This window comes from Phyllostomus hastatus, unplaced genomic scaffold (assembly GCF_019186645.2).
Source record: "Phyllostomus hastatus isolate PE091 unplaced genomic scaffold, TTU_PhHast_1.1 phas_contig_312, whole genome shotgun sequence".
Lineage (NCBI taxonomy): Eukaryota > Metazoa > Chordata > Mammalia > Chiroptera > Phyllostomidae > Phyllostomus > Phyllostomus hastatus.
In genome coordinates, this window is record NW_025333849.1 from 1,070,598 (window position 1) to 1,092,533 (window position 21,936).

General features: G+C 39.6%; 1 protein-coding gene across 4 annotated transcripts in view; it reads right to left on the reverse strand.

Moving 5' to 3' along the window:
- Positions 1-18,196, reverse strand: part of ERCC6L2 (ERCC excision repair 6 like 2) — a 149,668-nt gene extending 131,472 nt beyond the window's left edge. For 3 of the 4 annotated variants that reach the window (XM_045839780.1, XM_045839779.1, XM_045839776.1), the window contains exons 1-2: positions 17,779-18,196; positions 12,630-13,054 (exon numbers count right to left, since the gene is read on the reverse strand). In XM_045839780.1, coding sequence (XP_045695736.1) covers positions 12,630-13,054; positions 17,779-17,824 — 471 coding nt within the window. In that variant the 5' untranslated portion in view covers positions 17,825-18,196. The remainder of the gene's footprint in view (positions 1-12,629; positions 13,055-17,778) is intronic. The other variant, XM_045839778.1, reaches the window with a different exon arrangement.
- Positions 18,197-21,936: the final 3,740 nt, after the last annotated feature.

The window sequence follows — 21,936 nt, forward strand, 5'->3', positions numbered from 1 at the left end:
GAATTACCATAGACTAGGTGGCTTAAATAACAAACTTTTATTTCTCCCTTCTGAAAGCTAGGAAGTTCAAGATCAGTGTGCTGGCTCAGGGGTCTTCAGCCCCCCAAAACCCATCCTGCTGCCTGGGACGCACAGCAAGGAGGTGAACAGCAGGCCAGTGAACAAAACTTCACCTGTATTTCCAGCCTCTCCCCAGCCCTCACATTACTGCCAGAGCTCCACCTCGGAGTTGCACCTCCTGTCAGATCAACAGTAGCATTAGATTCTCATAGGTACACAATCCCTGTGGTAAACTGCACATGCAAGGGACCTAAATTGCACTTCTAATGAGAATCTAATGCCAGATAATCTGGGGTGGAGCTGAGGTGGTGATGTTAGCACTGGGGAGCGACTACAAATACAGATTATCACCCTCCCCGCCATGAGACTGCCTAGTTGCAGGAAAATAAGCTCAGGGCTCCCACTGATTCTTCATTATGGTGAGTTGTATAATTATTTCATTATAATAATAATAGAAATAAAGTCCACAATAAATGTAATTCACTTGAATCATCCCCAAACCACCCCTTCTCCCTCCTACACCCTCATCTGTGGAAAACTGTCTTCCATGAAACTGGTCCTTGGTGCCCAAAAGGTTGGGGACTGCTGTGCTGGCTGATATGGTGTCTGGTAAGAGCCTTCTTCTGGTAGATGGCAGTCTTATTGTATCCTCAGATGATGAAGAGCAGAGAGAGAAGACAAACTCTCTGGAGTCTCCACTCTCTACTTACTTACAAAGGCACTAATCCCACCTTGAGAACTCCACACTCATGACCTAATTACCTCCTAAAGGACCCATCTCCAAATATTATCACATTGGGGATTATAGTTTCAGCTCATGAATATGGGGTGGGGGGACATAAACATTGTCTATAGATACTTGAATACACATTTCTCCAAAGAAGATACACAAATGACCAAAGAACACATTAAAAGTTGTTCAACATCATTGGTTATTAGCAAGATACAAATCAAAACTATAATGAGACACCATTTCACATGCACTAGAATGGCTACAATGAAGAAAACAGAAAATAACTAATGATGGCAAGCATGTAGAGAAACAGAAAACCTTATACATTCCTGGTGGGAAACAGTGTAACCACTGTAGGAAATGTAGGCAGTTCCTCAAAAAATTAAACACTAAACTATCAGTTATCATATGACCCAGTAATTCTACTCCCAGGCACATATACAAGAGAAATGAAAGTATATATCCACCCAGAAACTTGTATACAAATGGTTACAACAGCATTATTCATAACAGCCAAAAGGTAGAAACAACCCAAATGTCAACCAAAGGATGAATGGATAAACAAATTGTAGTATTTACACATAGTGGAATATTATTCAACTATAAAGAGAATGAAGTACTGATACCTGCTACAACTTGAATGAACCTTGAAAACATTCTGTCAAAGAAGCCAGATATAAAAAGCCAAACTTGTATGACTTGTTTTATATGACATATTCAAAACAGGCAAATCCATAGAGAGAAAAGGCCAATTAGTGGTTGCTAGGGATGGCAGAAGAGGGAAATGATTACTTAATGGGCACAGAGCATTCTGGAGGGATTAAAAAGTTTTGAAACTAGAGAAAAGCCCTAAACATTATAAATACATTAAATGCCACTGAATTGTATATATTAAAATGGTTAATTTATTGTAATGTGAATTTCACTTCAGTGAAAAAATTATAGCTTGCATATTTATGAGAATACATTCGTATATTTTAGGTATCAATATTATTTTAGTTCTTGAAAAAAGTAAAAATTATATGTAAAAGGTCAAGCTAGTACATATTAATGATTAAATAAATAGGAGCTATTTTTGTTAGCATCATTCCACTTAGGTCAGAAGGCTTTATTTCCTTTATACAATCTTGTATTGTGTTGGCCAAAAAGCTCATTTGTTTTTTTCCGTAAGATGGCTCTAGTAGTGCTTAGCTGTCTTCAACTTCATTCAAAACAATTTTGTTAGATTGTATTTTGACAGCTGTCATATCAGTATGCATTTAAAAATAAAACATAAAAATTGGTGAATTTTTGTATAGCATTTTAATATTGAATATGGAAGAAAATAACATTTACAGCATATCATGCTTTATTATTTCAAGAAGGTTAAAAATGCAACTGAAATGCAAAAAAAGATTTGTGCAGTGTATGCAAAAGGTGCTGTGACTGATCAAATGTATCAGAAGCGATTTGTGATGTGTCGTGGTAGAGATTTCTTACTGGACAATGCTCCACGGTCAGGTAGACCAATTGAAGTTGACAGAAATTAAATTGAAACATTAAATGAGAACAATCAATGTTATACCACACAGAGGATAGCTGACATACTCAATATATCCAAATCAATAAAGTTATTGGTAAAAATGAAAAGTGTGTCTTTTACTGTATGGGAAAAAAACCTATAGACTTTTTTGGCCAACCCAATGCATCACAATAAATCAAGCAGATTTTCAGTAAATTGTTATCTAAAATATTATAAAATAATGATATACAAGAATAGTTAAACCTGTGCTTAGTCTTAAAATTTTCTAGCAAAATTTGCATTCCTAACCCACATATACAAGGAAGTGTAATGCAGGTGTTAACAGCTAAGAGTTGGAGTTTGACCAACCAGTATTATATCTGACCTTGGGCAATTTACATTAACTCTATAAATTTCTATTTTTTCATCAATAAAATTGGGACAGTAATGCTTAATTAACATGTATGTTTAATGGAAAACAACCATCATAGAGCCTGGCATATAGGGGTCATTAAATCTAAGCTATAACCATAAAGATATATAATTAATTCAACTTAAAATTCATGAGTACATTTAATAAAAATATATAACCTACTATATGTCAGGTATTGTGCTAGGTGCTGAAAAAGGTTAGATGAAAGGCTTATTTTTATCCACCAATAGTCTGAAATCCAACTGAATACACACTAACTGAGAGCCTATCTAAAACCACTGAGAAACTTAGCTCAATATATTAAGGTAATGATAGCAGTAATGTGTCAACATCTGAAAGAATAATAAAAGGAGAATGGGAAGAACAGCACAGGTGGACTAGGACTGTAATTGGCACTCAAACTTCCACCCTCATTTCTGTTGAGCAAATCTGTCACAAGCCCAAGACATGCAAAGGGAACTGGGAAATGTAATCTCTGTAATCTGGCCGCAAATTTGAGAAAACAAAGGTAGAGATCCAGCCATCTCTATCATGCTATACTAATATAGTAGAAGTCAACAGAAATCTTAAGTCATGGGTGAATGATACTGGTGACTGCCCTGCCTGGTTTCAGGAAGCTGTAGCCCCCTGTGACTTAGGCTGAGTGAGAGACCTCCAGACCAGGAGCCACTAAGGAGACAAAACATATTTCCCTGGCATGAACGCTGCCTGTTCTGTGCCTGACCTCCTAAGCTTGATCAGTTAGCCAATGATGGGTAAGATTTCCCACAGAGGGAATCATCCAAGATAGGCATGACCACAAGGAGGCCTCTGGGAAGAGACTCGGGGCTGTGGAAATGAAGGGGTGATAGACATCAACCCCTGCCCCCTCGGCTTTGTCAAAGCCTGAGTCCTTGTTCTTAGAAGTGAGAAATCCAAGTCTTCTGGCTGCCTTTGTCTCCTCTGTTGACTCAGGCCTGCAGAAATAGCAGGGGCAGTGCAGCCCAGACCAGAAATGGTGGACCCCTGGGGTAATCAAGCCTGGGACATAGAATATGCAAGATCCTGTGAGATCTGTTTGCTGGGGGAGGTTATTAGATTAGAATATGAAGGCACTGACAGGAAACCGAAACTAGCCCTTTGAGCCATACGTTAAAACTCCAAGCTCTGCCCAGAATCACAGCTGGGGTTCTGTCTGCACCTTTGTAAGTCACCTACTTCTTTTGATCTTTTCTGCCAGACTGTGAATCCACAAACTAAGACTGTATTCTCAATAAAAAGCTGCTTGGGAAGGGATACAGGACACTCTCCACAAGAGAGAGTGGCCATTCTGTCTCTATTTCCCCATAGGACCTAGTTGTCTCTGTGTATGCTTTTCTTGTGTTTCAATGAGCATCCGCAGCAGAGATGGATACTGCTGGCCTATATCCACTACAGCTGGCGCCCAGACAGGGATGCCCAAAGAATCGGGACCACTCTGAGCCAGAGGCTTTGAGCCACTGCTGTGGACAAACGTATTAACTCCGGTGGACTTACGCATAAAAAAGCCCTGGTAAGGGCCAACGACCCCGTAGTCTTTCACAGATAAGGTCGTAGAATGCTTTTGAATTTCCAGGGAAGTAGGTCTCTTTTTTCTAAAGGTCACTCCTTTCTTTCGAAATTGCCTATAATGGCGTAAATAGTACCTTAGCTCCCAAATTTGGGAGAGAAAACAAACGGTTTGCCTTGAAAAAAGCAGTCAGGTGATCTGTTTTTGACCAAAAAGCCACTTGTCCTGGCGACTTTTCAATCCTTAATTTTTTCTCTGCCTGCCTGCATCATGGAAGCCAGTAGGTTATTAGAGTTCTGGTTGCTACGGAACTCGGAAGATCGCTGCTCAGGATTTAAGTGCTAGCTGTAGGTTTATATGAATGAGGGCTTTGGCATCCGCCAAGCTCTGAAGATAAAAGGCATTTCCTCGCCCCCAGCTCAGGAAACTGAGTGTTCCCACGTGAGTCGGAACCTCCTGGGGGTATCTGGGATCATCTCCCAAGACGAGTAGGGGCCTTACAGGGAACTCCCACACACCGTAATCTCGCTACTGGGGAAGCGCGCAGACTGATCGCCTGCAGTGCTTCAAGCTCCCTCCCTCAAAGGGAGAACCCAAAGCACATAAGTGGAGTTGGGGTCCGATTCCCTTTCTCTGACCATTTTTCACCAACAGCACACTTCGATCCACGACACTTTTTCCCTAGCTAGTTAATGCAGGGCCAGCGCAGGCAGCCGAAGCAGGAAAAATAAGATTTGGAGAAAAAAATTAAAAATAAATAAAAGGAAGCTTTTTCTTTCTTTTTAAAAGGCAAACATGGGTTCTAACTTATCTAAAGGGCAGAAAGCTTTCCTGCATATATTACAACTTCTTAAGGAGCAAGGTATAAGGTGAAGGAAAAGCATCTAGTTCAGCTTTTGCAATCTATATGAAAATAATGTCCTTCATTTCCTGATAAAGGGACACTGGACATTGATGTATGGGAAAAAGTGGGTGAGAAGCTGAAATCTTTGCAAGACAGCGGTATATCTATTGGTGCACACACCTTTGAGACCTGGAGGCTGGTCAGGGATACTCTTGAGCCCATTTGGGCAAGGAAAACGGAGCTAGACGAAGAAGAGTCTAATTCGGAGAGTGAAACTGCAATTCCAGAGAGCAGGTTACGGAGGCCCTGCCTTCACCCCCACAGAGAGGCTTGTCCCAGCCATGGGAGAGCAAGCCATTCCTCCTAAGATGAGTCACCACCAAGAAAGCAAGAAAATTCAGACAAATCCCCGGTAGGTCTATGAGAAAGTGCCTTCGCCAGGCAGCAGAGAAGGGGGACTGGGAGGCTTTATCTGCCTTCCCCATTATCGTTAGGGGACAAAGGAATGTCCACGAGCCACTCCCCTTCCCATTTTATGATTTAAAAAGAAGCATTAGAGAAAGTGGGGTCCGACCTCCCTATACCAACGGGTTATTACAAGCCATTACTGATAGTTATAAAATGGCTCCTTGTGATTGGTATGCTCTTGCCAGGACAGTTTTAACTCTAGCTCAGTACACTGTCTGGTATTCGGAATATTGCCAACGGGCAAGCGCCCGAGCAGCGGAGAATGAAGTAATGCAAAATCCTGTTACTCTTCCCACGTTAAATGGATCTGGTGAGTTCATTATGGCCGAGACTCGGGCATGACTCCCTCCCCTCACTTACGATCACTGCGCACATATCACCCTAAGAGCTATGGAAATTGTGCCTGATTTTCAGACTAGGGAAGTTTCTTCCTTTGTTAATATCCATCAGGGTGCTTCTGAGGCTTATATAGATTTTATTGATGGCCTCCAGGAAGCCGTTGAAAGACAAATAGATAATGAAAAAGCAGCCAAAACTATCTTACTTCAGCTGGCTTATGAGATGCTAATTCAGACTGCAGATCTGTCTTAGGCCTTCTTTGGGCGACTACAAAAGATATTAGTCAATTTATTAAAGCTTGCCAAGATATCGGCACCAAGCAGCATAAAGCTTCTCTTTTAGCTGCTGCAATTAAAGAAAATTCTAAATGTTATAATTGCAACCAACCTGATCACATGCACAAAGACTGCCCAAATTTACAAAAAGGAGGAAAGAGAAACCATACACCTCCCCCCAGAAATTGTCTGCGCTGTGGCAAAGGCAAGCATTGGGCAAAGGATTGCCATTCCAAATTTACCAGAAATGGCTACCCCCTGCAGGGAAACAGGAAAGGGGGTGCATGCTCCTGCGTCCCAAAACCCAATTGGAGCTTCCAATACAGCTGCCAGCATGAAAGAGACAGCTGTTGCCAGCATCAGAGAAACAGCTGCTGCCAGCATCAGAGAGTTCAGGAAAATTCTCAGACCTCCGCACTGCCACTTTCCGGAGCGCAGGGCTGGACTTGGTCTTCGCCCATGAACTCCTCTTAAAGGAGCAGGATCAAGTAATTGTAGTTCCCACTGGAGTTTGGGGACCTTTACCCCAGGGAATGCTTGGTCTAATTTTAGGAAGATCCAGTATGACTATTAAAGGTATTTTTGTTCAACCAGGAGTAGTTGACTCAGATTATCAAGGAGAAATTAAAATTATGCTCATGGCATCCAGTCACCATATCATTCCAGCCCAAACACTACTGGCCGGGACTGCCCGGCTTCTCCTCCTCCCCTATGAAACCCCTAAGACTCAGAATGTGGAGAGAGGAGAAGGAAACTTTGGTAGCATAGATGATCAATCCATTTTCTGGACAGAATCAATTAAATTAAATAAACCCATTTTACAAGTAAAGATAAAGGGTAAAGCCTTTCACGGCCTCATAGATACAGGAGCAGACATCTCTGTTATATCCAACCAGTTTTGGCCACCTGATTGGTCTTTAACGGAAAGTGGCACGTCTGTCACAGGGGTTGGAGGAATTTCTAAACCTCAGATCAGTGTGTGGTCTCTCAGATGTTATGGGCCAGAAGGACAGATAGGAAAAATTCGACCCTATGTTTTGCCAATGCCCCTTAATATTTGGGGCCGTGACCTTCTCAGTCAATGGGGAATGCAAATTTCTCTGCCGCATTTTCCCTAGTGGCCACTGTCGTTATGAATCCCCTACCCCTTACCTGGCTTTCTGACACGCCGGTATGGGTTGATCAGTGGCCTCTTAAAGGGGAACGCTTTGAACAAACCTGCTTGTTAGTTAAACAGCAATTAGAAGCAGGTTACATAGAACCTTCCAACAGTACTTGGAACATGCCCATCTTCATAGTACCAAAGAAATCTGGCAAATGGAGGCTTATTCATGATTTAAGAAAGATTAATGAATCCCTCCAGCCTTAGGGCCCTCTCCAACCAGGCATTCCTAATCGTGCCTGTATTCCAAAAGACTGGCTGCTATTAATTATTGACTTAAAAGATTGCTTTTTTACCATCCCCTTAAGCAGAAAAGGATCGGGAGCTTTTTGCATTTTCCCTCCCGGTCATTAACAATTCACAGCCTTTACAAAGATTTCAATGGAAGGTTTTACCTCAGGGTATGCTAAATAGCCCCACGTTGGGCGCCAGCGGATGCGTGCTCCCCACTAGAGAGAGTGGCCGCTCCGTTCCTACTTCCCCACAGGACCTGGTTGTCTCTCTGTATGTTTTTCTCGTGTGTCGACGAGCCATCCGCAGCGTTCCATGCTCACTGCAGGCCAGTGAGCGCGTGTCAGAATGACATATTTACAATGAAGGTTACAAAACTAATCTAGAGCATTTTTAAATGTAAAATAGTTCTAAAATTATGTTTAGAGATGAAAAGAACAAAAACAGGCATTTAAATAAGACACCTATAGAATAATAAAGTCCAAAAACTACATTTCAGAAATAAAATACCTCTCTGAGAAATCTTTCTGTTTTTACAGGCATTCCATTCTAAATGTCAGGCAAACATTTTTACGGGCCATTTCCTCACATACAGACAGCTCATGATATACAGAGTAAATCAGAGGCAGGAAAATAATACAACAAACTTTCCTTTAGATTAAGAGGAGGCATAGCAAAATTGTCTGTTTCTTAAATGACCAAATAAAAAAAAAGAGCCTATATTCCTTATTTTTTTCATCTCCCTGTGAGATAGAAAGATGACAGAGTACTTTGAATCATACTTCAAAAAGTATGATAATTTTTGCTTGCTTAAAAACAATAACAAAGTGCTGTTTTGAAAGGGGGCCTAGCCCATTTATCTTTACAAAGTTCTATTCCTAAAATCTGAACTTCATGCCAAAAAAAAGAAACAATATATCTTTAAAACATAAGGACATTTTTGTTTCTTCTTTAGAGGATTTGTGGCTCTGGAAGTTAATTAGTCTCTCAAAATGGATATTATGGCATTTTATCCATGAATGAAATACAGTCAACATTATTTTTTCTCTATTACTATATTCTTGAGTAAACAACACGACTTGTGATCTAAAGAACTTTTTAGGTTTTAATATAGCTTGTGAATCTAAGACCAAATTATCCAAAAACTGGTACTGATAATAACCTAAGAAAACTATAATTATCACCAATCCCAGCATTTCTCTCAGGATTGAGGTTTATTATACATAAACCTCAAATCATCATTATTATCATTATCATGATAGCCTTCAGAGATGACCTCTTTATTATGTAATATCTAATATTATAAAAACAAAGATTCAAAGAAAATCTTTAGAGTTTCAAAGTTCCATCTCCTCTCCTGCTCAAAAAGTACTAACACCATCTTCTTCACATAGCAGATGGGCAAATAAATATGTAAAACATATTGTACTTATTTAATAGTAGTTTTAAGACTTTGTACCTATGAATGTTAATTACCAAATTAAGATTAAAAATAATTTTGATTCATTGAATGAGATCTTTTATGATAAACCTTTTGAACACTCTATTAGAGCTATGCCTTCCATGAAAAAGCAAGGAAAAAAACCCCTAAATGTCTTCATTGATATCACTCAAATTAGTTCTAAATTTTGGTGGGTTTTCAAAAGCAGACCCAACAAAAGGCAAAGAATGAAAATACCAATATCCCTGGAAAGCCTTTGTTGACACCCACAGACAGGGCTGTTCTTCCTTCCACCAGACTGATTGATGACCCTTGGGCTTCATTTCTTTTCATCTCCATTTGTGAACTCCAAGTATAGTGATTGTGTACATTTACATTAGGTTCTTCAGTACCTAACACAGGGCCTGACCCACATTAGGTGCTTAATAAATCTCAAGTCATTGAATGAATGCAGTCATTTAAAAAGCTGGATAAAAGGCTGAAAAGCAGGGACCTACAGCCAAGATTGTTCTACCCAGCAAAAATATCATTTAGAATCAAAGGGCAGATAAAGATCTTCCAAGACAAGAAAAGACTAAAGGAGTTAATCATTACCAAACCATTATATGAAATGTTAAAGGGACTTATTTAAGAAAAAGATCACAACTATGAACAATAAAATGGCAATAAATATATATCTATCAACTATTGAATCTAAAAAACAAACTAAGCAAGCAAGAACAGAGACAGAATCATGGATATGGAGAGCATTTTGATGGTTGCCAGATGGAAGAGGGTGTGGAGGAATGGGTGAAGATGTGAGGGGATTAAGAAGTACAAATAAGTAGTTACAGAATAGCCATGGGGATATAAAGTACAGTATAAGAAGTGGAGTAGCCAAAGAAGTTATACACATGATGCATGGACAGGGACAATGGTGTAGTGATTGCCTAAGGGAGTGGGGATGCTGGACAGAGGAAGGCAAGGGGGTAAATACTGGAACAACTGTTATAGAATAATCAATAAAATATAATTTTTTAAAAAGAAGAGCTCAATTTCATATTATGGCCAACTTAGAATGTAAGAAGGGAGAAACTAAAGGGATGAAATCAGGAAGAAGGAAATAAAATGAAGAATAAAAGAAGATAATACTGTAGTTCCAACAGTAAATGTCAGTGGTCTATTTTCATAGACCAAATTCTAATACATTTTGAAATTCTAGTGAACTCATTAACTGGTGTTCATATTTCTTCAACTGGCTTAGTCATTATATCTATAGACACTCTATCTTATATGGGTCTCCCAAACTGCTTATTTACATAGAAATTAATCTCTGAGTTATAAGAACCAGAGAACTAGGTCTTCCAGGATCAGACAAATCCAGATAAGTATCAAAATTAGTACAGAAACTATTTCATAATCTTCAGTAGACGAGCCCTCAAAGACTTTCACAACACATAATACAACTCAAAGCCTTCCAATGATTTCAGTTCATCAGGTAATACAAAATTATACAGTAAAATCACTTTAAAAATAATTCTATGAAACATGAAATAAAGGGAATTTCTCTGTAACATGGGCTTCAAAAATGAAAACTAGATTTGAACCTCAACATCCAGAAGAATCTGAACTACACTTAGTAGTTTTAGAGTAGGCATTCCGAAACTGCAGGTCACTTTCTGTAGCACCCTCATGTTTCTGACCTTGAGCATGAACAGGCATTGGCTAATCAAAGAAGTGTGGGAAAGAACATCCTAGCATGGGCAAAAACAGTAAAAGTATATGTAGAGAGTTACAAAAGAGCTTTATTATTTATTTTCTTCTAGAATTCATCTGTATGATTTGGTCACCGACAGTAGTTTCTAAAAGGCTCCTTTCTTTATTCTTGCCACACATTCTCCTGAGAATGCAAATTAATTTATTCTGCAAGCAATTATTTAGCACCTTCAATGTGCAAGCCTAATACTATGTACATTGCTTAGATTTAAAGAAACAGAACATATGGCTGATGGTAACTTAATTTTTACCCTAGCTTTTTACTCCAGAGCTTCATACACAGTTGCATTTATTTGGCTATTTTAAATGTTAAATTAGTTTTTCACTTTCCTTTGAGTTGTAACAATAAAGGTGTAATGAAGAATAAAATCACTTAAACTCATTTATAAGGAAGGAAACAATCACAAACTAGACAAATACCCCTCTAAGTCCAGAGTGATTATTTAGTATAAAGTATAGATTCAGAACTCTAAACTCTTTGGATCATAAACCTCTTTGAAAATCCAATGAGCCCTGGCTGGTGTAGCTCAGTGGATTGAACGAGGGCTGCTAACCAAAGGGTTGGTGGTTCAATTCCCAGTCAGGGCACATGCCTGGGTTGCAGGCCAGGTCCCCAGTGGGGGCCATGTGAGAGGTAACCACACATTGATATTTCCCTCCCTCTCTTCCTCCCTCCCTTTCCCTCTCTCTAAAAACAAAGAAATAAAAAACACCTTTAAAAAAAAAAGAGAAAAGAAAATCCAATGAAAGGAAAGGATCCTGTGGTAGGCAACTTTGGACAGGGTTCCCAATAATCCCCACCTCTTTGGTATTTATAACCTTGTTTAATCTCCTCTCCTTAAGTATGGATAAACCTAGCAACTTGCTCCTTAAGAAGTGAACATGAAAAAAGTGAGAAGCTGTCTCTTCTGTGATTATGTCACAAATGACCATGACTTCTGTGTTAATAGTGCTCTCTCTTTCCCCCTCATTTGCTCTCCCTAATGAAATACGCTGCCATGTTGTGAAAAGCTCCAAGCAGAGACCCATGTGGCAAGGAACCAATTGAGGCCTCAGTCAAACAACCCACAAGGAAGTGAATCCTACCTAAAACCACGTGAGTTAGGAAGTGGATGCTCCCTACTCCAAGGAAGGACTACAGCCTTGTGAGAAACAGAGCCAGAGGATCTAGCTAAACTGTACTTAAATTTCTGACCCACAGAAACTACAATATGATAAATGTGTATCATTTCTAAGATACTAAATTTTGGAGTATCTGTTATATAGCGATAGATAACTCATATAGATCCTCTCTGCAGAAAAGTATATAGTACATGTACAAATTCCAGCACACATTTAGAGAAAACAGGAGGCCTCTCCGAAGTCCACCAACAGAATTCTTAGCGGCCCAGGGATCCCAGATTAAGAAACTTCTGATACAACGTGCACAAAAGGCCTGCAAGAATCAATTTAACCATGCTATACAGCTCAACAAGTGTCAAATACTTTCTTTCTATAAAGTATTACTAAAAAAGTTAAACTACTTTATAAATATAATTAGTGTTTTAGTACTAGTATTACCAAAGGTAAAATCAAGCCATGTTATACCAAAACATTATTTTGAATAATATATTTCATAAATACTAAGTAGATGCTGAAGATAAAATAATGACTAAGGCACTGTCCTTTACTCTGAGGACTTTACTGTCAGGTGAGTGTGACATATACACACAGTGCACATGTACCTGTACACGCACACATACACACTAGCTATCATAAGAACTCAAGAGTAAAAATAGAAATTTCTGTATGGCATCTGTTCAGGTATATGATAAAATGACTTCACGGAATTTTACTTATAAAGTAATTAAAATAATCACCTGTACTGTTTTTCCAAGTCCCATATCATCACCAAGAATACACCCTCTTCCTTGGATGAAGTGTTCATAAAGAAACTGAACTCCTTCCCTTTGATAATCTCTCAAATACCTGTTAATAGTATAAGGAATAGAGTCTCCATTTTCAGATAAACGAAAAGCAACAGCAGATGACGGAAATTTTCGGTCTGGGAAATAAGGTTTTTCTAAATCTTCATCATCAAATATGAAACTTCTAGAATAACCTTTAACAGGTTTTACTTCTTGAAGTCTTTTAAGAGGTAGTTTCCTTTCTTGAAAATCTGAATATAAGATGACTGCAAATGACTTTCCATGTTCATCCACTGTGATGGATTTTATGCTTGCTTCACAAAGTTTTTCATTATCTGGAGAAGGGACAAGACATCTTTCTCCTGGATACCATATGTCTGTAACAATAAAGAAGAAAGTATAGTTTCCAAATCTAGTTTAAAAAGTACCACCTCACTTATCCACTGCTATAAGAAAAAAAAACCTCACATAAATCCTCTTTCCAAATTACTAAAACAAGATAAATTGTACATATAATATGTATAGATATTTTCCTAATAAATATCATCAGATGTTCTCCTATAAAAAGTAGGAGAAAGGGCACATAATTTATTTCCAATGGTTCTCATCCTGGTTGTGTTACGATCTCCCCATGTATGATCGGACATTACCTCTTTTGATTCTGATTCAGTGTATATAGGCCATGGGCATCTGGTTTTATTAGGGTTTTTTTTTTTTTGGTATTGTCAAATTCAAAAACTGATTCTGCTGCACAGCCCAGGGTTTGAAACCACTGATTTAAATATTCATGATGACATTTGCATTATATAATCATTCAGTCTAGTTAGAGTAATAGTGAATAGGACTTGGTAAGGAGAAAGCTAAAATTTTCTGGACAGCAATGCTTTGTGATTCTTCTGTCTTCCTTTTTATATTCCATCATCTTTCTCTGGAGATAGCTGTTTCTTCCCACTGTCAATACTGCTGCTTCTAAACTGTTGCTTTATATGTATGTTTACAACTAACCTCCAATTCAGTGATGTGTACATGCTTTCTCAAGGTTTTTTCCCTTCTAGGTTTTAAAGAGTTAAGATTCTTTACAAAGAAACAAAACACAGATGAATTCTAAGATCTTGCTGTTAAGATTCTATTATTTTTCAAAGAGTCTGACCTCTACATACATGAATTTATTCTGTTTAACTGTACAGCTATTTTATTTTCTATTCAGAAAATATAGTACTATGAATGGTGAGGGAACTCTGTATAGAATATACTATTGGTGCAATTAAAAAGTACCAAATAGAGAAATTAAGTAAAAATAACTTTACAAATGGAATTTCTTATAGCAAGAATCCCAGAGGAACTGTATGGCTACAACTGTAAGAACAGTAAAAATTATTTTTGTCATACATTTCTCATTCAGATCCAATAACCACTGGTATAGTTTCTTAGGGTCTTCTTGATGATTTCAAGTTAGGTTTTTATAACATTTATGATTATATAATAATATGACTAGTATGTCTATACTTTCTTGAGAATAGCTCATTATGCTATATCCCATCAGTTGTTCCTCAAAAGTAAAACCATTATTCCCACTAACTTTGGTAAGACTGTGTTTTTGCAAAGCAATCAGAAGTACAAAGAAAAACTTGTTCCCCCACTCCAATATTTGGATCCAAACTATTTAAGCACTGCTACACCATTCTAAAGGACAAAGTTTAAATGTTAAACTAAACCTCTGATTCACTCTACAGGAAATAACACATAGATCAATGGGCCCTATTTTCAAAATAGTAGTATTCGGGCTTTAAAATCTAAATCAACCCCTATAGCAATTCTTAACACATTATTTTTGTTTCACATGAACTATTTGCCTACTCAGCAAATGCTTTCTAATTTTTAAAGACCTAAAATCCACTAATTTCTTTATTATTCAAAATCCATGTCTTGGCACCAATTATTAATCAGATACTATTCCACACAATGGGTACAAAATGAAAAAACAAAGTAAAAAATTATTGTGACTAAACCTTGTTAAGAACCAGACTTCCTGAATTTCATTAAATGGCATCCTCATGTAACAACTTTTCAAGGTAGAAAACCTTTAGTCTGCCCTTATTCCTCTTTTTACATTACTTCCTACATTCAGTCCATCAGAATGTCTTGCTGGTTCTACTTCAAGAGTGTATTACCTTCCTCCATGAAATAACTCTCTGAAACAATTGTTGGCAAAGTATTCTGTAGAGGTAGGTTTTAGCTGTTTGTTAATTTAGGTCTTGAAGGCTATCTTGTGTCTTGCCCTTGTAACACAAAAGCACCCAGACAACACATAAATATAAGGGCATGGCTGTGTTCCAATAAAACTTTATCTACAACAAAAAAAAATGTGCCAGTCCTGACTGGTGTGGCTGAGTGGATTGAGCACCAACCTGGGAACCAAAAAGATGCCAGATCAATTCCCAGTCAGGGCATTGCATGGGTTGTGGGCCAGGTCCCCAGTTGGGGACGGGCAAGAGGCAAGTGATGGATGATTGATGTTTCTCTTGTACATCACTGTTCCTCTCCCTCTCTTTCTGCCTCCCTTTTCCTCTCTCTAAAAATAAATAAATAAAATCTTAAAAATAAAGGTGTGCCAGATTTGGCCCATGAGTATAATTTCCTAACTTCTGTCCTAAAGCATGCCACCTTGGCTTCAGCTTTCTCCTAAATTACTGCTACAGGCTCCTAACCATTCTCTCTGCTGCCACTATTTCCCCCCATAATCTATTTTTCATATAGTAGCAATATTGCTTATTTAAAAATACAAATTAGCAAATCTTTAACTTAAAATCTTTAAGTAATCATCCACTACACAAAGAATAAGTCCAAATTCCTTACTATATAGTCCATAAACCCCTGTATGATCTGCCCCTACTTACCTCTCCAACTTAATCTGTCAATATTTCCCTTGATTCAAAAATGCTAAGCAGATCTTTTCTCTGCTGTTTTTCTGTCACCTCCTTGGAAATTTTGTCTCTGACCACCTCATTTAAAGTAGGGTACCTCATTATTCCCTAGCTCATTATTTCATTGCCTCCATAGCACATATCACAATGTTTATCACGTTTACTTATTTATGTCTTTCCCATTAGAAAATAACTTCTTTTCAAAGAAAAGCTCTGTGTTGTTCAAAATTTTATCCCCATGACCAGCATACAGTAGGCATTCAATAAACATGTGAATTTATTAACATAAACATATCCTTGATCTCATAGATCCTTGATATTTACTGAGGGAAAGAGACACTAAAACATTTACAAACATTAAATTATAGTAAGTGCTTTGGAAGAGGAGAACAGTGTGCTGTAAGAAAGAGTATTGAGGAAACAATGGAAAAAGGAAGAAAGTCTAAGAAAACTGTGTCAGTCAGAGGGTACAGGATGGGCAGAAGCCTATGGGCTTCACACAAAAAATTATGGAAATCTGTTTGGTTCCTGATTATGGCTAATTTCTAGAACTAAGTAAGTTTGAGCTAGGGCTGGAATCTCTCAAGATTCAAACTGTAGAATAAATAGCTTAAATTGGGAGGATTTCACACTTGATTGAATGGAACATGGGGTTGGTGTGGGTGTAAGGCTCCTCGTGATCTGGTCCTGGTTTTCCTCTTTAACTCATTTCCTACTTGCTCTCACTCTTCTATTCCAAACTGGCTCCCTTGCTATCCCTCACCATGGCAAGCATGCTCCTACCTCCGAGACCCCTGAGCTTTCAGTTCCTTCCTATGGCTCTCTCTCTAAATACCAAAGTGACTGATTCTTTTACTTCATTCAGGTCTCTGATTAAATGGCATCTCTTCAGAGTGTCACCTCTGATCACCCAATCTAAAATAGCACTCCCTGCCATTCTCTCTTCCTCTACCCCACTTTATTCCATTTTTGGAGAAAAATATTAAATATCTGTTATTGTTTATTTCCCCAACTTAAATATAAATTCCCTATAGCAGGGCTTAATTTGTGTTTACCACTACAACCTGGACCCTTAGAACAATGTTTGAAACTCAATATTGTAGAATTAACAAATATTTACATATAGCTAACATTCGAAGGCTTTATGTATGCCAGCATATTCTTCAAGTGAGTACTGCATTTAAGCTTCGCAACAACCCTTTCATTACTTCCTGTATGTAATATTATCAGTTCTATTTTACAAATGGTGGAACAGATAAAGGTTAACCAAGTAGCCTACAGCCACACAGCTATAAGGTGGCAGAGCCTGGGTATGAACTAAGCTATCTGATCTTGAAGCTACCCTGCTGTACCAGTTCACACATGAGTGAACAATTCCCTGGAACTGAGTAGCCCTTGCTCCTTTCAACTGAGGCATGAGCATCCCCATCACTATAATCTCCACTCAGCAGCTTCATGTATTTATTTCACTTGCTAGGTTTCTATTGGTATTGACATTTCTGGTCCCTAGGTTAAAGTGTCATCATTTTTGTTCTTCAGAGTTTTGGCTTGTTACATAAACCTCTTTGAACTTTAGCTCTGAATTCCTCATCTATTTAATGAGATCGAGATCGTCTCAAAGGAAAGCACGTAGATAAACAATCGGCATATTGCTGGGCACAGAACATGCACTCAAGCTTTTGCTATGTCTCTATAATGAAAGCTATTAAATATGGGGACAAGAAGACATCCCAGATGACTTGTGGCAGATAACCAAATCCTTCTTAAACCCTCTCTTAATGACTCCATAAAGACCCTGGACTCAATACATCATATATTAAGCTCCTTGTGTTTTAAACTGAACTAAATACCTCAACCTTTTTTATCTACTTAACAAACTTCCACCATTCACAAGGAACTGGGGCGTACAAGGACAAAGAAGGAAAATATCATTTACTGAACGCTTACTATGGGCCAGATGCTGGGTCACATAAGTGCTTTGCATATATACCATCTCATTTAATAGCCACAGTAACTTGCTCAACAACTAATGACTCCAGAGTCCAGTTTCTCAGCACTGAATCGCAAAAGATCCACCCCAGACTTGGAGAGGTTCAAATCCCAACCCTAAAGGAACTGGCAGAAACAGGCCCAACCCGTTGCAGTTAAGACCAAAGTCAGGAGACAAGAGTTTATACCTTTACCGGTGCTTTCCGCGCCACAGTTCGGGGCGGAGGGATCCATCTGGCCAGGGGGTGGGGCCTGAAGCCTGGTAACTCTCGGGCGGGGCGAGGAGGTGGCGAGCCGGAAAACCGCGGCCGACACCACCTCCCGCCGTCTCTTCGAACATCGCCTCCCTAGACCCCGACACAACCGGAGAGAGGGATCAAAGGTGCAGCCTGATGCGGTCCAGGGAGAAAGACTGATGGCGTCCGAGGCAGCGGCAGAGCCGGAAGGCGCTGTGCAGGCTGACAGGGAGGCCCTCACCTAGTCATCTCGGGTCCCACCGCCGCTGGAGGACAGCCGACCTACCGGTCGACCCCCCTAATCCTCTCTCTCAAAGCTGGGCCTCCAACTTCCAACCCTGACTCGCAAAATGTCGCGAGATGACGCTTCCGAACTGTCATCGGGATCTCGCGAGAATAGAATCTTGCATTACGTGGGCGGAGCAATCTTTGCCGGGGAGGGGGGGGGCCGGGGGTTCTCCCCCTAGAGGGCTGTAACTGTGAAGTCCGCTGTAGGTTTAAGTGTCGCGGGGTTGGATAACGCTCGCTCACGTGGTGCAGATCCTGCGTCTCCTAAAATAATCTGGGAGGAATTCCTGCCCCCGTTTCCATCGTGATCCTTTAAGGGCGGGTGGGCCGAGTGACGTTCTGGCAGCAGGCGGTTGGATGAGCTATCTGGTTTACCTTTGATTTGATTTCTTCGAACCCAGGAATTTCAGGAGGCTAGCAGGCCCCTCTTGGAGTGCTGTCTCTGCCCAGGGGGACGCCCACGCGTTGGGACACCCAGGGGAGGCTGAGTGAATTTAGCGCATTTTTATTGAGTCACACACTAAAATATAGTAAGTCTTAAATATGTAATGGAAGTTTAAAACCAGCAACATGTGCCATAAATAGAAGGCAAAGGTAAAAATGCTGTGAAAATTTAACGTGTTTTTTTCGCGTAAAGTTACCAGTATTTTGTATAATACATTACATCTAGTCTGCTTTTGTAAGCATATTTAGGGAAGTACTATGCTCATGAGTTAAATGGATACCGAACATCTAATATTGTTCCAGACTTCGTAGAATACAGAAATAGTTCCTTGACTTATTAAAATATTTTTGTATACTGTACAATACTTCATTAAATTAGGTTAGCCTGAATGGGCCTGTATTAGTTTCCTCTCGCTGCCATAACAAGTCACCACAAATGTAATGGCTTATACAGCACAAAAGTATTACAGACAACACAGATTTATTATCTTAAGAGTTCTGTAAATCAGAAGTCCTATACGGGTGTTATTAGGCTAAAATCAAGGTGTCAGCTGTGCTGAGCTGCATTATTATTTTCTGCAGACTTTAAGGAATCCCTTTTCCAGCTTCTAGAATAATTTAGACTCTCTGCATATTATTTGGCTCATGGCTCCCTTCCTCTGACTTCAAAGCCAGTGAGGTTGCATCTTTCTGACCCTTCCTAGTGTAGTCACATCACCCTCTGCAGCTGGGAAAGATTCTTTGATTTTAAGGGTTCATAGGATAAGATTGGGTCCACCTGAATAATCTAGGCTAATTCTCCCATTTTAAGGTCTGTACCCTTAATCACATCAACAAAGCCTTTTTGCCATGTAAAGTAACATTCACCTGCTTCAAAGATTAGGTTGTGAACCTCTTCTATTTTTTTTTTGGAGGGTAGTGTTATATTCTGCCTCCCACAGAAACAATGAGGAAAACTATATATATACATTCTTTAATAAATACTGAAAGTTAACAGTATGGTTTCATAAAATTCTATTTACAAGCAGATAAAAATTGTGTATCTAAGAGAAACGTCTAACTCATCCACTAATAATGCCTAAGGTACTGGCTTTCATGAATCATTTATAGGTTATCATTTAGCATCACTGCTTCAGTGTCCTCACCCATGACAGCAAAGAGGCTAACAATAGTAATCTACCTACAGGGTTATTGTAAAAATGAAATAATTGAAACACCTAAAAGGGTGCCTGGTCATATAATTCGGAGTATATGTATCGCTATTACTGTTGTTATCAATGCAGTGCATCCACATGAAAGTCGCATTCTGCGTAGCCATTCTTCAGTTTAATATTTTTGATGAGTAGTTGGTACCACATTATTACTTAAATTGGAATTTTGGACTAGATTCTTTTTTTTTTCCAAGATTTTATTTATTTTGACAGAGAGGGGAAGGGAGAGAGGGGGGGAGAAAAACACTGAGCCTCTCGTATGCACTTTCACCAGGGGTCAAACCCACAACCCATGGTGTGTGCCCTGACCAGGAATCAACTGGTGACCTTTCACTTTGCAGGATGATGTCAATCAACTGGACCACACTGGTCAGAGCTTGGACTACATTCTAATTTAAAATATCATGGATTGAAGTCATATTATTTATGTATAGCTTTTAAAAAGTGGAAAAGTCGGGCCAGCTCCCAGCCCATCAGACTGCACAAGGCCCAGTCAGGCTAGTTTTCCGACCCTCTGGAACTGCCCATGACTGAGTTATCCCAACTCAATTGATAGCCCAAGGCTTAATCAAAACTCTCTCCCACCTCCCACAATAGATATCTGATGCCAGCCATAATGGCTGGTGGTCAGTCTGACCCTCCTGCACCTGGGAACAGCCCTGCCGTTTACCTAACCCATTGTCCCAATTCACATCCTGAAACCTTGAGGCACCCACTCATAAGAACAAGACACGAATCCCTCCCCTATCCCCTCACAAACCCCTTGCTTTTTCTCTTAAAAACCCCATTCTTGCTTCCCCCAAGGCTGCAGTCGGTCCAGACTCAGCCCACCTGCAAACACAGCATCAAATAAAGGCACTTGGATCAGGTCATCTGATTCCTCCCACCTCTATTTCTCATGCACTTCTAACAGAACCTACTGATTATAATTGTAACTCTTGATTTTAATATGCACCCTAGTATTGGGAATTTTAAAATATAGGGGAAAACTCTGGTTCTTGGAATTCATGAACTCAACGTTTTCTATAAAATCAATAGCAAATGGAAATTTCAATCAAGCTTACTTTATTTTTACAACTACCAGAGAAGTTTGATTTTTTTATTCCCACTGAAATGATTCATTGTGTAATACAAACCAGGGTACAGAGCATGTTTCCCACAGCTTCTCATGGCTGGGAGAGGTGACAAGCAGATGATACGGTTTAAGATACTTTTCATAACAATGGCAAGTGGTAGCCATATGCTTCCTGAAGGGAAGCTCTGCTGCCACCCAGGTGAAGGCTTACATGACATTCAGAACATGTAGTGCCGAGTGTGAAGTCATGCAGGAAGCTCTGAGTCAGGATTTAAACTAAGGGTGGGCAGCCACATGGGAGAGCCTTGTTGCTAGCAGTGAGATAGCTGCGGTGAAGTTTAGAGAGGGTGTAGTAAATGGGGAGCCACGAAGAAGGAGAACAATGATGTGGCAACTTTGTGATGGAAGGAGTAAGCAAGCAGCTATGTAGTTAGTGGTAAGGATCCCACCATGTGGCCTTATATAGTAAGGAAAGAAATACTGCTGCTCTGATTGTGCCTACTCTAGCCAACTCCGAAGCCAGCAAAGACCCTTCCTTGCAAGACGCTGACATGCTGCCTCACAGATCTGGACTCTACCTGGATTCTTGGGACTTGTGCCTTTTCTGGATTTTACCATGAGCCAGTGTACCATGGCATGTGCTTTCCTGGACTATTAAATGGAGGCTGATGACGACGTATCCCAGATCCTGAACAAGAGGGCTGCTGTGTGAGGATGGTGACTTTGGTACCTTCCCAGAGGGACTAGAGAACTGTTTGCACAACCGGCTTAAAATAAGGACGTGGGGAACTTTTGGGCTTTTGGCTTATAGTCTTTTGGGGGAGCATGGGAAGTGCTAGGTTGCGTGGGAGAACAGAGCTCTGAGTTGAGGTACTCCCAGCCCACTGATGGTTGGAATATTGTAAATAAAAACCTGTTTCTTCCAGCATTAATGGTTGGGTCATTCACTAAGGCACCATATGAATGGGCCCCTGTCTGCTCGGTTACAAAACTATTGTCTTAATTTTCTAGAGGTCCACTGATTTATAATGTTGATCCTTAAAAAGCTGACCTCTAAAGAGAAGTTATAAGATAAATTTAGAGGTAAATTTT